The sequence below is a fragment of the Melanostigma gelatinosum genome (assembly GCF_949748355.1).
Source record: "Melanostigma gelatinosum genome assembly, chromosome: 4".
Taxonomy (NCBI): Eukaryota; Metazoa; Chordata; class Actinopteri; order Perciformes; family Zoarcidae; genus Melanostigma; species Melanostigma gelatinosum.
In genome coordinates, this window is record NC_136637.1 from 14,912,048 (window position 1) to 14,924,653 (window position 12,606).

The 12,606-nt window shown below is 41.1% G+C and overlaps 1 protein-coding gene across 1 annotated transcript; it reads right to left on the minus strand.

The window, feature by feature from the left end:
* Positions 1-972: 972 nt before the first annotated feature.
* Positions 973-11,949, minus strand: LOC306776058 (dynein axonemal intermediate chain 3-like; the record flags this gene model as incomplete). Its single annotated transcript, XM_079266643.1, has 12 exons — positions 973-1,098; positions 3,904-4,023; positions 5,405-5,491; positions 5,675-5,764; positions 6,510-6,622; positions 7,104-7,300; positions 7,744-7,860; positions 7,985-8,169; positions 8,281-8,391; positions 8,822-8,926; positions 9,496-9,680; positions 11,889-11,949. 12 exons carry the CDS (start codon positions 11,947-11,949, stop codon positions 973-975), a joined length of 1,497 nt encoding a protein of 498 aa, XP_079122769.1.
* Between the last annotated feature and the right edge of the window lie 657 nt (positions 11,950-12,606).

The following is a 12,606-nucleotide window of genomic DNA, read 5'->3' on the forward strand; positions in this document are numbered from 1 at the left end:
TTTTTTAGCGCTTTCTTGCTGAAAACAGCCGGCTGTTGTGGCTGAAAGCATTGTGGATGAGGTGAGACTGAACCAAAACAGGAAAGTTGTGTGCCGTAAAAACCAAAAAACAATGAGCTGAAAGACTTAATTCGTCACTACAAAGGAGTCCTTCCACATTACACAGTCAGGGAGACAGACTTTCAGCAAACTGAGCTGTAGTAACACAAATTCAGCTAGCGCAAACCTCAGTCTGACCCTGAGGGACCGCCCTCACTCCCAGCCTGATCACCAAACTTCATCTAAGCTATACCTACAGTGCGTGTGAACCATGTGTCAACAGTGTTTGTGTAATTACTCTCAGTGCCAGAGGGAAGACTGTGACTTTTATTCAAACATTTCTTTGTCAACACTCAAGATGGACCATACAATATTGATTCATGTACTTTCAACAACAACAGATAAGTATCATGAAATTGAAGAGCCATAAAATGACTTCCTGCCAAAATCAGATCCTCGATGTTTTCCAGACTTTATCCTCAGGGAGTGGTGGGGACATGGGGGCAAATGGATGGCATTACCCTGTAACGAGATCTCAGATGGGGGTTGGATGAAAACAATCCATGTTTGACTCTGAAGCACCAAAAAAAAAATGATCTGATTTTCGATTGACGAATTGATTTACATGTTGTCATGTTTCACAATTAGATCATATTTCAATGAAAATAATACAGTCAGACATTAGCAGTAATGGCAAATATTGTGAATACTGTCACAAAGATACGAACAAAGAAATTCCAAATGACCGGTCAAAAAAAGGTGTTATTATTAAAAAAACAGTTCAGGCTATCAACTGTATAAATAAATAGCAAAAGTGACAAAACCTATTTTATATAAAGTGTGTGTGTGTGTGTGCGTGTGCGTGTGCGTGTGTGTGTGTGTGTGTGTGTGTGTGTGTGTGTGTGAGAGAGAGTGAGTGTGAATGTGTGTGATTCAGGCATCCTGTGTGTTGGCAGCAGGTGGCCACAGGCCCAGGCCTCTCAGGATGCTTTCTTCCAGCTTCAGGTGATTGTTGTACTCTTCCAAACTCGTAAGGGGTTTGGATAGCTCGTCAGGTTCCTGGAGACAAACATCATGGAAGAATCAGAGTCATCAACAATATGTAGCAAACAACAAAGCATTTTAAAACTTCTCCTTACCAAAGACCTGACAATTTACTCTCTTTGAAGCAGAAATGTTTAGGTCATCTAGGTAACATGTTATGAAGCTGCACTTTGAACTACATTCTGCCCCTTGATGTTACATGATGTACATCACCCAGCAGTCCCAAAAGAACACTTAAATTGAAGACATTACTCTCATAATTAAATGATTCACAATAAATTAGTTATAATCAGTTTTGAGCAAATTCCTATTATTTACAAGTTACAATTTTGCCGGGTTAAGGAAAGTACTGTCTTATAATATTGCTCAATGATCATTTTTCTGTATCAATTTCATTGCAATCGTGGCAAAAACGAGACGAATACAGTGCACAATTATGCACGTACCCACCTACACGCTCACAAGCTTATACACAAGCATTCACACTGACAGCGCTGACAATAGCCCATAATCACAATTACTGTGACAACGCTGGAGGTTTGGTACACCGTAACCATTTTGTACGATAGCTTAATATCAATGTGGGGCGACAGAGCCTTCTCCATATCTGCCCCCTCCCTCTGGAACCCTCAAAAACATCCGAGATTGCACTGACCTTTCCACATTCAAATCACAAATCAAAACTCACCTGTTCAAAACTGCTTTTAATGTGTGACTATTATTGTGGACTTTGTTTTTAGTGTATTGTTTTTATATATGATGATTTTAATGTAAAGTGTCTTTGAGTGTCATGAAAAGCGCTATATAAATAAAATGTATTATTATGTAATAAAGCAGCAAACAGAAACTTAAATACAACTTGCTGCAGTGTTGGATATGTTACCTCATTTTTTTACCTTGACTAAGAGTACATTATTGTTTATTTTTGCAAAAATAATAAGTAACTAGACAACTCATAATCTCATAAGTAGGTGGTTGGACTGTCTTACCTCATTCCAGGAGGGAACGGATTTCCAAAACATGGAGCATTCCAAGTTCATCAGTCACAGCCAGGAAGTGCTGCTTGGCTGTATGTACAAAAAATGTCCAGTAAATGAGCTTCATGGTGCAAAAAAATCTTACAACAAGGAACTTACAGAAGAAATATAAATAAAACAGACAGAGAGGAAGGCCCAGTCCATATCTGAGTATCAAGAGAGTTCCCAGGTATGCAACAGAGAGTACACTACAATGTTTTATCGCTGTCTTTAATATGTCTTACATTCTATTCATGTTTTTAATTGTTTTACTGCCTATAATATTTTTTATGTATTTGTATTATTGTATAAAGATGTATTATATCTATTTTATTGGTTTTTATCATTACAGTAATTTAGTCTCAACTTGTTTTACTGTTGTCAGTTATTATCAGCTTGCCATCTGTAAAGCACTTTAAATGACTCTAACCCAGTGGCGGCTGGTGGAAAATGTTCTAGGTAGGGCCATCCTATCAATTTCAGCAAACATCCCAGTATGATTTAATGCAAAGAAATTAAAGTATCAAACACGCATTACTACTTTGCAGTTAAATATTTAACATTTATTCCAACACGAAAACAATCAGTAAATAACACTTATAAAATATAATATAACATGTTTATTTATTGAGATGCCCCTATGGACCTTGTTATAGGAGGTAAAGATCAGGAGAAGTAAACATAAAGTGTAATTATGAATACTGATGTTAAATTAAGCTATGATGAGTTTTCACTGTTAATTTAACATCTCTATTACATGTTGATGCCTCCATGACCAAGTTAAGCAGATGAGACTGAGGACAACATGTAGAAGAAAAGATGTTCACTTTGCCTAATATGTAGCTTGACAGAGTTCTCCATGTGTGCCCTGGTGTTCTCATGTTTCCTTACCTCCTCATCCCTCACCCCCTACCCTGGTGTTCTCATGTTTCCTTACCTCCTCATCCCTCACTCCCGTACTGTCTGTGCTGGATCCGTCCCCGTTGTTTTAAAAAGCTAATTAAGTTATTAGCATGACGTCATCCAGCTCGCCAAACCTGTCTGGTGTTCAGTAGAGATGCTTTGCATGTACTGCTTCCCTTTCCCGCGAGTCTGCTGTCTGATTGTGAGGTCAGGCTGATCTGGTATCAGGCTGATCTGATATCGGCTCTTTGGCTGCAGAATCTCCGCCACAGTTCTCCTCTCAAACGGGTCTTGGAGGAGGAGTGCTCGCGCGTCGAGACTTCTCCTGACGAGAACGCGCAGCTAGGGGGGCAAAATCGTTTTGGCCCCACACTGAATCTATTTGAGGGCGCTGAGTGGCTAAATTGTATGTCACTCATTTATATCTTCAATCAGCAATTGGCTAAACTGCTTCATAGACCCGCCTCTTTTGGGCAAAAACGATTAGGCCCCCCTGCGCGTTCTGAGACGTGTTGTGCACACAGGCGGAGAGCACGAGCAGACGAGCACACGGGCGGAGAGGACGAGCAGGAAAAGCATATATTTTGCTCAGATATCATATTTTACACATATTACTGGGTACATTCCACAGTTCAAAAACACAAATATTGACAATTGCCACAAGTTGACTTTAGATATGATAAAAGAGGCTTGAGATCAAGAAAACATGAACGAATGTTTTTCTGTGTCGTCACACAAAACACCTTTTACGAATCAACATAGGCCAAATGAAATAGTGATCAGAAGAAGGCTCCAGCACCTCCCTAATGCACTCCTGATGGTCAATTAACTCTTTACATGATCAGTGTTCTGACTATTTAATGTCCTCCTTCCAACCCCTCTGGCCTTCAGCTCTGTGTACCTCAAATGTTGGTGGCAGCCAGTGGACATCAGTAATTGGTGCTTTGTGGCTGCTGTCTATGGCAGACACTGCACAGTAGGGCACAGCAGGAGTCTTATTCTCTTTCTTGGAATAGAGGTCCTGGTGGGAGGTGAGACACAAAAGGCACAGCATGTACAGTGAGTACAGTGAGCTTTGACAATTCAATCTAAATATCAGGACTTCATACAGCGGTGAACAGCCATCCTAAAATGCTCCAGCATGATATTCAAATGAAGTAAACTTTATCAAATGATGTATTCTGCAACACAGAAGTTCAAAGATTGTGCCTTGGATCTTGAAACATGCACAGAATGTGGAAAGGGATTCCTTTCAATGACACTGCTGTGCACCTGCAGATTTAAAGGGTGTGAGCAGAACAGCAATCTATAAAGGAGGATTTTAATTCTTTGTTCATCTGATAAGCTAGCAACAGGTGCTGGTGGAGGGCAGCTTTCACAGCACTCAACATCCAAATAAAGGCTTTTAGCAGATACAACTGCCAATGTTTACATTGCAAACACAAGGGAGGGGAGTGATCTGATTGGCTCGTGTGTTATCTTCTATGGGGACAAACTATGGTGGAGGATGGAAGGCTTGTGTAACAGCTGGAGTAGCTGATGCTGTTGACTCTGGGGAATGAAGAGCAAACAAGGACAAAGAGAATCGAGAAAGGTACGGAGGGTGCTAGAGGGAAAAGCAAAAGAGAAGGAAGTAGTGAGGACAGGGATGGAGACAGCTGTTCCACTGTAGAGGCAATAAAAACACACAAAGCAAATGGGGGCTGTATGATGAGGGCATATATGTCTATTTAAATACAGCCGCCGAGCAGAAGATGTCAGTGGAGGTCAGGCTTTAAGCGACAGAACTGCTTTAATATTTGGTCTGTGGACGTCTCAACAGGCTATGAAGGAGTTTATGTGTGTGTTGTCACGTATCATTAACTCCCTCTCTTTATTATTCCACATAATGCCATGTAAACAGGGCAGCTATGCCGTGACAATATTAGTTTACTATGATGTTAAGCCACAAGAGAAGCCCTCTTTGAAGTTCAAGCCAGGTCACTTCAACCTGACTGTGGTGTTTGCCGAGGCCTTCCGGGCTGTTTCTGTTGAGCAGTGGAGTCACTTAATGGTAGAACCTTCTTTGAGATTCACTCCTGGCTTTAGTACGTTTGTGGAACTGGTTTTGACAGCTGTGGCTGGCTTGAAGAGGACCATTAGGCCACTTCATTCCCATCTCATGAAAGAGTGAGGATGAGGGGAGAACTCAGGAGTCAACATGTCATCGTCTCACTCTGTCATACAGCAAATATGCTGCTTTGATACACTGAAGACCCATACTTGAATAAACCACGCTGACATCATTACTAGCCGAAGAGTTACGGTGACTGATACAACATGTAATACACCAACTCAGATACAGAACACCATGTGTTCGTGTCTCAACATTGTGCACATTAGAGAAGGATATGGGGACTTACATATGTGTCGGTGTTGACAGAGACCTTCTTAACAGGTTGTGTTCCCTGTAAGTGTGCGACGTGAGCAGAAATGTCCCACAACACGACCTGAGAGAACAGCAACGACAGAAGAAACATTTCATTGGAATTATACAGGACATCGATTTAATGATCTTCCCTTACAATGAAAGGAGGGGCATGGAAAAGTGATAGGATGCAAAAACTACTACGAGGCAGAAAAGGAAGCAGATGCAGCAAACCAGAGATGCAGAGCAGAGTCAACGTCAGCACCTTGCCATTCTTGCAGCCGCCAACGATAATATTTGGATCAGAAGGGCAAAACTCAAAGGCAAAAATGTCATCTGGGCACTCCAGCAGCAACTGCAAACAACAGAGAAACCCACGTACACAGGGCATAAATATTACATTTCGAAGTAGACATTTCCATGTTTTGGGTGCCTGCCATCCTGAATATTTATTTATTCCAGTCTCGCCATTCAAAGTTCAGCATTTAATCCACAAAACCCCAAGCGTACACTGTGTACAGCAGATTCCATTTCATCAGGCATAAGGGGAAAAAAGACCCAGGAGGGGCAGCATGGTATTACAGAGAAGTCATTTTTCGGCATCATGTTTGAATCTCCTGGAGTTTAAAATGAGCTGCAACACTGAACTACAGCACTTTACTCCCCACACTAAATAAATGTCTTTATTTAAACTATGCGATGTCTCTGGTTTCCTCTACACAGTACCCTTTGCCCCTTTGATCACTGCTCCAGCAGACAGTGAAACCAAAGCATGACGCATGCACCAGTGAAGGCATATCATGCAGAACTCATATTACTTTTGAGTGGTTTAGCAGCTCAGTTTCATTGATTTAGCTCCTCTGTCAAATCAATAGAGCCTCTCAAATGTTGCTAAAGCAAATAAAAGACTTAAATGACAGCAGTCAGCAAATCCTTTCAGCCATGAAATCAAAGTGTGTCTCAAACAGATATGAGGTGAAAATGAGCTTGTGTGCTGTCAATGAGAGACATAGAAATATGGTCTTTTCACGCTCTTTACCAGCTTGTACACTCTCCACATTCACTCAGGTGGTCCCAACTGCTGCTATACGTTTCCATACCTGGGCATTAGAGGGGTCGGAGAAGCTGTAAAAGAGAATGAGAGAATCTTCGGAGCCAAACGTTGTGGACTCCTGCTCCTGCCTTTTGGCAGTCAAAGCCACAGCGATCACACCTATCACATCAAAAAAACACATCACACAATGTATCAGCGAAACATTAAGTCGGGTTTGACTTTACTGGATTTAACTCTGATCCCCCTTTGAATAACACATGTTCACAGTGATCATGGTTGTGACACTGATATCATAATTCTTGATCTTGCTGGAAGCCGACTCTGAGGGTGATGACAGCTTAGCAACATGACAAAGCAGCGGTGAAGAAGATGAATGCTTTTACAATGGATGGAATGTCAACTTTAAATACTTGTCAGTGACAGATTGCAGAGAGAATGAATGTCATTTATTTGTGTTATATTTGTTGCCAACATTGTCCATCAACACTATCTTTGTCAACATTTTTCTACCAGATAGACATTTAAAACCATTACTGGCTAAGTATTGAGGGAGTTAATGCTATAAAGTATTTTTGTGTGAGAAAATGTCTACAAATCTTCTGGACAAAACTTTCCTCTGACTGAGATTTTGTCACTTTACCGTAGATGGTAGGGTGCCAATTGACGCTGCTGATCTTCTTGTCCTTGGTGTAGTGCTGGTCTGAGAAGGCCTTATGAAGCTTGAAACCTTTGAAATCCTTCCCAGACCAGTCAACGTCTTTAGCTGCTGTCCCCAGAGCCTTCCAGTCATCAATGAACACATTCATGATTCCTTCCTGCTGAAGGGCGTACAACATTCTGCAAAAAACAAACTAAATGTAACGATGTCAAATCTGGCAAAACCTGTGCATTATGTTTAGTTTTCATCCAGCAACTCTCTTCATAGCTACAGTATAACGTGTGCTAATACTCCTTAGTGCTTACCTGGACACAAAGGAGGGTTGAGGGTAGCGTGTCAGATTACAACGTATAATTTAAACTTTCATTTGAGACCCAAAGTCTGAGCTGTGGAGGAAACTATAACATCTCAAAATCTAGCACATTGACAAGGTGAATGCCTTCTGAAGGTATTGTTCTGGAATATTCGAATGCTCCCACAGGTGTAATAATGGATGGGTTTGAGAACCCTGAGGCTGATACAGGAATTTACGAGTTTGTGTTGACTATCAGTCTTCATTATACAATACACCCTTAGACAGCAGACAGAAGACACCATGAATTTCAGGAATATGTCATCTTACCTTGGGGTCACTGACTTGCAGAAATCCTTCATACTGTCAGACTGGAGGATGTTGTCTACTTCTTCAGAACTCAACTCTCTTGGCGTGTACTGGGTCGACATATTCCTCTGCAACGTCCTGTAAAGTGGACAAATAACTTTACAATAGGTTGGTGCAGGTGGAGTTACTATTCAAATAATAAAGAGATGTCCCCCCCCCCATGGAACAAGTCAGTTTTATGTGTACTGATTTGCTGGCATACCACTGTGTCTGAGCACTGCTGCTTTGCAGTCTGGAAGCAGCCTGAGTCCCGCAGTCCCTCTGCATCAGTTTGATGCTGAGTCTGCGGTCTTGGTCGGAAGGAATATACTCTGTGACTTGTGTGACGGAATCAGAGAAACAGACGGGTGCCCCAAACTTCCTCCTCAGTCTGAACTTGAAGCACAGCTGATGAGAAAACATAGACAGAAAAGAGAGGTTTAAAGAAAGGACAAGGGTGAATGGGAAACATCCAGAAGTCATGTGCAAATGTGATGTGTTTGTTATATACTGCAGCACCTTTTCTCTGGTCTCCTTGACTGATTCTTCATCTATTTCCTGCTCACTGCTAAGAGATGGCTTTGGTTCTGGCTTTGGTTCTGGGGTTTTAATGACTTCTGGTGTCTCAGGCTCTGGTGACTGAACAACCTGGAGAGCATTACAAGACGATCCAGTATGAAGAACATGAAACATGCAAAAGTGGAAGATAAGTCAGACTTTTTTTATTGCTAAACATGAAATCGGCCCACACAGTCACAACGAGCCATGACTGATAGCGTGACTGATAGAATAGTGTACATACCTCGAATATGAAAGGAAAGTAAACAATAGTGAACATTCCTGCCGACAGGATTGAACCAGAATAAAATTTAAACAAAATATTGGTGCCACACTGAATGCTAAATGACTGGCACATGTATTCTCATAATTAGTCATATTTACATATTTAGTTGGTGTAGTGTTACTGCACCACACTTCAAAGACCAAGTCGTGGACAGAATGTGAGTAACAACAGGAAAAAGTAAACATTGTCACCCAAACCAAGCCTACGTCGACCTACGTTTAAGATTCTTTCCTTAGCTTCGGGGGTCAGAACCAGGTAGAAGCTCTGGCCATAGATCAAGTCCCTGTCAAAAACCAGCAAGAGCTCATCCTCTGGGTAGTCCTGTCAGATACAGAAATGAAGAATTCACAACATGCAGCTTCTTCATGGCAATGTGTCTGTATACATAATTAATGGAGTGTATTTTAATTGATTCTGGCAACTTTGTCATTTGGTCGAGATAGTAGATGACAGAGTGAGATGTAGATTTCAGACTTGAGAACTGATGTTGTGGACTTCATAAAGAAAGAAAAAGACAGAAAACCACACACACACACACACACACACACACACACACACCCGGTAAGACCTTGGCTTAGTCCCAAATAAGAAGAGAACATTATAAAGGACTGAGAACAGATGAGCCTTTATGGCTCCCTTAGGGTGCTCTCTGGTCTCATTACGTTTTAACTTTGAGTTTAGTTTTTTAGAGTAGTGTTGTGGCAGAATGGACACAAATGCTAAAAGCAAGAGGTGGTGGTTCTCATATCATTCATTTTGCTCAGAGACAGAGGGGGAATGAGGCTGAACTGGTTACTCTGTCTGTTCCCTTAACTTGGGGTCTGTGTAACATCACAGTGTGTCGGGGGGGTATTGTCTGAGTGATCTCTATGACAATGGATCAGCCTCACCAGCACAATCTGCTTCACGGGGCTGAAATCGGACGCTTTGGCTCTTGTCTTAAAGTCCCGTATGATCTCGTCTTTTTTCAGCAGCTTGTAAGGGCTCTCCCCTGTGACGTCCTCATCAGCGCGGCAGCCGAAGAGCTCCTGGGTGGCTGATGTCAGGACCAAGGGGACGATATCGTCGGGGTGACCTTGGTGAGAGAGCACACAATCGATACAGACAAGAACGATGGTAGAGAGAGGAAGTATACATAAAAATGAGATAGATTCAAACCTCAGTGAAGACAGAACATGAGGAACATCGGATGAAGTACTCAATAATAACATCACTTGTTGGTCACTTGTCAAGATGCTGATACTCACATTTCAAAACACCATTTTTTTCACGAGGGCTAGGAATGTTTTGATGTTTTGAGACTTTTTACTTTTATAAATACATTTACACATGTTACAGTAATTTGGGCCAAACAAGAAAGGAAACTCTGAATTTACCCAGAAACACAGTGTCAGCTATATTCAGTATAAAGGAAAAGGCCTCATAAAAGTCAATCTTTAGGGTCAATCTGAAATCATAATTCGAGGTGTTTTTGTCAGAAACCAGAACATGTGACGCTGTATGGTGTTGACAATGATAATAATGAGCCATGTGTTTCATTGTCATGTCTCTGCGGTCTGTCTATAATCTGCTCAGTGACAGACATTTAACCAGGATCGTTACGATATAAAAGCGTAGCACTGCATCCGTCACAAGTACACTTTACCTCAGTAAACAATCGACGCAGACTTCTCCATATCTAAGGCCATGCTCAGTCCAGGGCGCACTACAGTAAACAGGGCTCTGCATAATGATAGTTTCTAAGTCTTTCCACGAGGTTGCTGAGGGGATGCAGGGAATGCTAAAGTACAGCTTGAGAAACCACTTCCCAGCTGGGTGTGTCAACCTTTCCCACTCACACCAGTTAGGCCTCACGCCAGATCATTGGAGTGGAAACGAACAGCCTTCAGTTCACACAGTTAAGTGTCAACTATGGCACTTGTATTCATGGGAACTATTTGCTTCAGAGACGAAGAGAGTACTATGTTCAATGTTCCACAACCCTAAAGAATGGAATTCAACTTCGTGGGCTGTGTTGAAGAGATATTGACATTTGATATTGAGATATTTGTCTGGCTTCTTTTCACTTGCGTAATCCACTCACAGCTAGCATTTTGACTGCATACTGTAAGATGTGTTTCATGTACCACAGTACACTGTAAACATAGCACTTTGTTTTCATCTCTGTTGATACTACTGAAGAATGTACATCTGAACAATGGGGATTTATCAGCTGATAAGATGACCTGTCACTTATATCATCAAGGTCCTTGAGAAATGGGTTCAGTAAATGTTAGGGTTAAGACTTGGTTTTAGGTTCAGTTCAGGCTCAGGGTTAGGTTATGGTTAGAGTAAAACGCTTTAGGATGTGTTCAATTAGGAGATCTAACAGACTTGAATTTGTATTGCTGGCTGTATGAGATGGAAATGGGTGAAATGAATGAATAAATAAGCAAAACAGATTTGAACCTGAGGACTCTTAACACCATCGATTTTAACTCCCACAAGAGCCAACGATCTAATCTACAGTGAAAAGATACATTTGGTGACGCACTGAACCAAAAGCATGTCTTCAGGGCTGGTATGCTGACAGTAAACTAGACCATGACAATGAGACCCACAGCTGAGGAGATAGCATGTCCACAGGTTCTGCAGCAGTACACTCATGATCACATCACAAGAATGCATGTATAGCTTTTCCAACTCCTCAAAGACAAGTGTGAGTATTAGTTTTAGCAATGCTTGTTACATTTCTACTTCAAAGTCAGATTTAGGTGACCTACAATATCCAAGAAGAACCTGAATATATAACGTTCATAAAAAGAACCAAATAAATGAAGGTAATCACATACAAAGACTTTAGGCATCTGTAAAGGCCATGTACGATTTACGAGACTTCTAGTTAATATAATCTAAGACAATTCAAATTCCCTTTAGGATCTGAACTTACTTTTAGATCGTTGCATCTATACAGAGTACAGCAAACACTAAGCTCAGTTTACCCCCCAGTTTTACTGAAATTGTTCATCTTTTTCAAGTTGATATGAATGTGAATGCACTACGTTTGAAGTAAATACGAAAGGAATGAAAGGTATTCTTATATTGTCTCATCTACATATCAGTTCAGAGGGGGAAATACACAAGTAACAAAAGTTAAATTAGGCTTTTCCACATGTGCAGGTGACCGAAATGGGAAGTAACAGTCAGTTCACCTTTTCATTTACTGTCTCTCCATTTGATCGTCCTGAGACAAACATGCATACATTTAAACACATTAACACTCCAATAACATTCAGACACTCACCTTTACCTTTCCCCTTACTGCCTGCACTGCTTTTTGCACTTTTGGATTTCTTACGTGGCATCCTTGCTCTTAGAATAGCTCCACTAGTGAGAGGGAGAAAGGTTCGTACAACACAGTGTTACCTTTCTCCTCAAAACACCAAACTCTGTACTTTCATCTCTATTTCTATTTGATTGACCAACTGTCAGAGTGAACCTTTCAATTCACACACAAGCGTGTCTCGCTGTAATCATCATTATCAAAGCATGAGGCGACATCTTCTGGAGGAAAAGAGAAGTGTCTTGTCATTTTTACTTTGACTTAAGAGAAGGATCCTAGAATATGACGAGTCTGTTTAGATTTACTTTAGCTGTGAAAACAAAATCGAGTCCTCCGGCTGACATAATCAAGAGCCAATCAGGGCCTAGCAGTAAAATGACGTTGCATCGTCGTAGAAGAAGTTACCTGTTTGAGGAGTTTTGCCCAAAAGGGAACATACGAACACACACTTCAACCGAGTTTAATCAGTTTACTTCAGTCATGATTCTCACAGTCAAACAACAGTTTGAATAGCCGAATTCATGAATGTTTATTAGACCAAGACATTTTGGACACACAGGTGAACGCAATCAGTTGACTAACCTGCTGCGCGACCTTGGTAAGTAACGTAAGACTATCGGCTTATTTTAAGTTTCTTTTATTTCCTGTTCACTGTTCGATATGATCCACATAAGTCGGA